Here is a 5,162-nt window from a genome sequence, read left to right as displayed (position 1 = left end):
TCTCGAAAAACCAAAAAAAAAAAAAAAAAAAAAAAGAATTGTTTTGTTTTGGTTTCTGTTTTTTGAGAGAGGGTTTCTTTGTGTAATCCTGGCTGTCCTGGAACTATTCCTGTAGGCAGGCTGGCCTCAAACTCACAGAGATCTGCTTGCCTCTGCCTCCCAAATCCTGGGATCAAAGGCATGTGCCACCACCTAGAGTTGAATTTCTAGTGGCCTCAGACAAGTACTTTCCTGCTGCCTCTTACCATCAGACTTGACATTTCCGAGGCTTGTTTTTGTTGTTGGTGTTTTGTTTTGTTTGCTAGTTTCTTGAGACAGGGAAGCTCTGGTTGGCTTGTAACGTTTTTCATAGATCAGGTTGGCCTGAACTCAGGTATCTGCTTGCCTATGTTTCAGAAATAATTGGATTAAAGATGTGGGTCAGCCCTAGAGTTTTGTTTTTTTGTTAGTTTGTTTGGTTTTGCTTTTTCCAGACAGGGTTTCTCTGTGTAACAGTACTAGCTGTCCTGGAAGTTGCTCTGTAGATCTGCCTGCCTCTGTCTCCTGAGTGCTGGGATTAAAGATGTGTGCCACCACAGCCTGGCCAGCCGTGGAGTTGTGAGCATGAATTTTTGGTGTTTTTCTGAGGAGTTTTGCTGTTACTGTTCTGTTTTGTTGTGTTTTGAGACAAGGATTCACTGTGAAACTATGGCTGTCCTGGAATTCAACTCTAGACCAGACTGGCCTCAAACTAAGGAGTCTGAGAGCTGGGATGAAAGGCATATGTCACCACTGGCAGGTGCAATCTTACTCTTAATATTTGGTCCAAGTTCTTAATACACACAGTCCCTAACATTATGACTTTCTAAAAGCTAAGCAGCTTTTAGTTCTAAGGTTTTCCATTGTTCAAATTCAGCGGTAAGATGAAGCTCAATTAGATTTTCTTCTCCTAAATTCTAGTTCTGCATATTCTTATACAGGTAACTATCCTGAGCCTTAATTGTCCAAAGGCAGAGAACTGACTTGGGAAATGAACCACCTTCCTTTCCCTCCCTACTAAGAGGAAATGGAGTGTGGATTTCACAGTAGTACCTAAGGATCGCATTCTTTGTGTTTATGTTTGTTACAGCGGGAAAACCTTTAACGTGGGACTGTAGGTGGCTCAGAGGTTAAGAGTACCGGCTTTTCTTCCAGAAATCCTGAGTTCAATTCCCAGCAACCACAGGGGGCTAACAACCACCTATAGTGAAGTCTTATGCCCTCTTCTGGCCTGCAGCTATGCATGCAGACAGAAACACTATATACATAATAATCTTTTAAAAAATGCATCTTGTTATATAGCAAGGTAATTAGCTAGTAGTGCAATCTCTTTATACAAGTCATTGCTTTTCTCAATGGTGAACAAAATATTACATAAATAAAACATACGCCAATATTCCCTACTTCATTATCTTAAAAATTGTCTTTGTCTTGCCCGTGCCTTCCTTTAATCCTTGAGCTCAGGAGACAGGGGCGACGTGAATTCAAGGTCAGTCTGGTCTACATAGCAAATTCCAGGTCGGCTAATTTAATAGTGAAATTCTCTCTCTCTCTCTCTCTCTCTCTCTCTCTCTCTCTCTCTCTCTCTCTCTCTCAAAAACATTGCTTCCTATAAAAACTTAATGCGGAAAGTGTGAGGAGAGGGGATGTTTGTGCCCTTGTGCCTTTAAGGGTAAGGACCCCTGGGGCCTACTTTGTACAATGCCCGTCCCTTAATCCCATACCCATGTACCAGACAAACCAATGAAATCGTCAGAGACAGCTCCACCCTGGGGGGTGGCAAATATGAAGTCCCTAAGAAGGTGCACCCCACGTGGCTTTGGGGTCAGTAGGGGGACTGGAGGCACAGGCTAGCCCAGGGCCTGGGTTACGTGGTGAGAACCGCGGGTGGAGGACAGGTCAACTCAGACACGTTTTCCCCAAGACATCGCCATCACCCTGCCCAGACCCACCCTCGTCTGCCCTTCCCGAGACCCGGACGCGGCTTCCGTACCCGATGTGCTCGGAAGGCCTTCACCAGGTACCGGTAGGCCGCAGTGTCGCGATACGGTCGCCCGGTGGCAGCGTTCAGGTAGCGCAGCTCCCGCAGAAGGCCTCTCAGAGTGCGCGCCGGGGACCCCAGGGCCGCCATTCTCCTGTCCTTGGCGAGCCGGGTCCCTCGCGAAGCCTCGCTCGCTGGTACGGCCGCTCCTGTGCGCTCTACAGCGCCGTCTACCGTCCGCCTGCGAGCGAGCGACACGCCAGGGGCACGCTGGGAAGAGAACCGTAAAGGTAGCGACTCCCGGAGGACCTTCCGACGGCGTCGCTTCGGGCGTCCATTAGCCGGTGGACGCTGACATTCAGGAGAAAAGCGGCTGCCAGGAGACAGTGTGATTTGACTCAGGTCATGTGAAAAAGGTCTAACCCATTTCTTCCAGGGATGTCAAAACTAAACGCATCGACCTCCAAACTTCATGACACCCGCAGCCCCGGGGAAGAAAATGGGCTTGTATCTTGATGTGGCAAACCGCAGCCCCTCAGCTTTACTAGCTAACACCAGTGTCTCTAGTTTTAAAACAAAATGGCTGGGTGATGGTGGCACATGCCTTTAATCCCAGCACTCGGGAGGCAGAGAAAGGCAGATTTCTGTGAATTCAAGACCAGTCTGGTTTCTACATAGTTTGTTCCAGGACAACCAGAGCTATGTAGTGAGCTCCTGTCTCAAAAATAAATACATAAAACAAAATGAATAATAGATTTGACTCAATGCTCGCGTTTTAACTAGAAATAAGGTGCAAGGAAAAAATAGACCACCCCAGATGGGACTCGAACCCACAATCCCTGGCTTAGGAGGCCAATGCCTTATCCATTAGGCCACTGGGGCTCTCTGTATTGAGGCGCTCAAACATTATAATCAACTTATTTCCTGTTTCATACGTCATCTCCCTAAAGTTGTCTTTACCCTATCCCTGAACCAAATCTATTATCTGTGTGAAAGTGGTGCCTGCTGGGAAATGTAGTTTAGAAATCAAGAGCCAACGCAACGGTTTTACCCTGTAAAATAGTAGGTGCAATGAAAGCAGAACCGGCTCCTGCCTTTGCTTACGTGTTCTTGTTGCTGAGCGTAGTAGAACTGCGCCTGCGCAAAAGAGGGCCTGAGGGGATGCCGTGCCAAATCGGCGACCGAGAAAACTGGCCAGTTCTTCCTCGCTCTCATTTCATTCTCAGTCAAAATTTCCCCGGAAAGCCAGGCCCCTTCCGACTGGGCTGCCTTTCAGGGTTTGCCTGTGCTCTAGCCCGTCGTTAGGTGGCGTTTGTGTAGTGGTCAGTTTGTTTCCGGTTGCAATACTGAGACCATTTCCGCCGCCAGCAATGCGTTAGAATGGCTTTGTTTCGAAATTTCAAGCGGGCTGTAAATATAAGGCGGCGGAAAATTAACAGTTACTATAGAAGGAACTAATTAGGAATAATTTGGAGTTAGCTTTTCTGCTGGGTTTATTCCTAATTGTATACTTTGGAGAAAACCACTTTTTGAGGTCATTTGGCTCTCCATTTTCTAAGAGACAGTTCTGTCTACTTAAGTCTCCAAACTAGACCCTGTCTCATTAGCTTCTTATGTCTTAACCTTTATCTAGCATTGGTCACTTCTTTATACCCGCTGTTCAGGTGTCTGAGCCGGGTAGACTCTTCCCCCAGCCCAACACCACCTGAGTCTGGATCTTCAGCACCCATAACCCCAGCATTGGGATCTCTAGAGCTCACTGCTGCACAGTCTAGCCAAAGTGACAAGCTCCAGGTTCAGTGAGCAAGCCTGTCTCAAAAGAAAGGAAGATACTCAGAGTCAACCTCCGACCTCCACTCATGCACACACAAGTGAGCATACTGGCACAAAACTCCCCCCCCCCTTCTTTCTTTCTTTGGTTTTTGAGATATGGTTTCTCTGTGTAGCTCTGGCTGTCCTGGAACTCACTGTGTAGACCAGGCTGGCCTCGAACTCATAGATCTGCCTGCCTCTGTCTCCCAAGTGCTAGAATTAAAGACTTGTGCCACTGTCGCCTGGCACACACATTTTTTTTTTTTAAATAAAGCAAACATGGAGCTGGAGAGATGCCTCAGTTGTTAAGACTGCATACCTGAGTTCAGTTCCCAGCGCACACATAAGGTGGTTTACAACCTCTCCTTAACTCCAGGGGACCTGACTTGGGCACCTGCATTCACATGTACATACATCTAACATGCCACAGAAGAGAGCTGCTTACTGGCTTTCTCCCCTTAGCTTTCTAAGCCTGCTTTCTTGTGCAGTCCAGGACCACCTGTCCAGGGATGGCACAACCCGTAATGGACTGGGCCCTCCCCCATGAATCACCTACACTGCAGACTTACCCACAGCCTGATCTCATGGAGGCATATTTCATCTGAGGCTCCTCCCTCTCTGGTCACTCTAGCTGTGTCAAGTTGACATAAAACTAGCGAGTAAAAAAAAAATGTGTTAAAAATATACACACAGAGGAGGGGGGAGCATTAAAAAAATATATATATATATACACATAAAACAAGCTGGGCGGTGGTGGTGCACTCCTGTAATCCCAGGCAGAGGCTGCTGGATCTGTGTGAGTTCAAGGCCAGTCTGGTCTACAGAGTGATTTCAGGAGAGCCAGAGCTGTTAAACAGAGAAACCGTGTCTGGAAAAACCAGCCCCCCTCAAAAAAGTGTTATGTCCAGAAGCAGAAGGTGGAATAAAATGGACAGATAAATGATTCATGCAGTAACATGAATAGATCTCAAAATCATCACCCTGAGAAAAGCAAGAAGCAAAACTTGTAGACATTTGTGTAAAATATAAATTAGTCTGTGGTGATAGGAGCCCAGTCAGATGACCCAACAGCTGGGCACTTGCTGCCAGGCTTAAAGACCTGAGTTTGATCCCCAAGACCCAAGTGGTGGAAGTTGTCCTCTGACCTCTGCACACACACTATGGCACACACACACACACACACACACCTTCTGTCTTAGCTAATGTTCTATTGCTGTGAAGACACCATGACCACGGCAGCTCTTATAATAAAAAACAAAACAAAACAAAAAAACACATTTAATTGGGGCTGGCGTTCAATTTCAGAGGTTTAGTTCATCATCATGGTGGGGAACATAGCAGCATGCAGACA

General features: G+C 46.8%; 1 protein-coding gene and 1 non-coding gene across 2 annotated transcripts in view; both read right to left on the bottom strand.

Moving 5' to 3' along the window:
- Window positions 1–2,227, bottom strand: part of Fmc1 (formation of mitochondrial complex V assembly factor 1 homolog) — a 5,518-nt gene extending 3,291 nt beyond the window's left edge. The window contains exon 1 of the mRNA XM_005365840.2: window positions 2,012–2,227. Coding sequence (XP_005365897.1) covers window positions 2,012–2,149 — 138 coding nt within the window. The 5' untranslated portion in view covers window positions 2,150–2,227. The remainder of the gene's footprint in view (window positions 1–2,011) is intronic.
- Window positions 2,228–2,808: 581 nt separating this feature from the next.
- On the bottom strand, window positions 2,809–2,881 carry Trnar-ccu. Its single transcript has one exon. It is a non-coding gene; the product is annotated as a tRNA-Arg (tRNA).
- Window positions 2,882–5,162: the final 2,281 nt, after the last annotated feature.

The sequence above is a fragment of the Microtus ochrogaster genome, unplaced genomic scaffold, assembly GCF_000317375.1.
Source record: "Microtus ochrogaster isolate Prairie Vole_2 unplaced genomic scaffold, MicOch1.0 UNK4, whole genome shotgun sequence".
Lineage (NCBI taxonomy): Eukaryota > Metazoa > Chordata > Mammalia > Rodentia > Cricetidae > Microtus > Microtus ochrogaster.
Note: the sequence above shows the minus strand (reverse complement) of the source record. Positions and strands in the feature narration are given on the sequence as shown.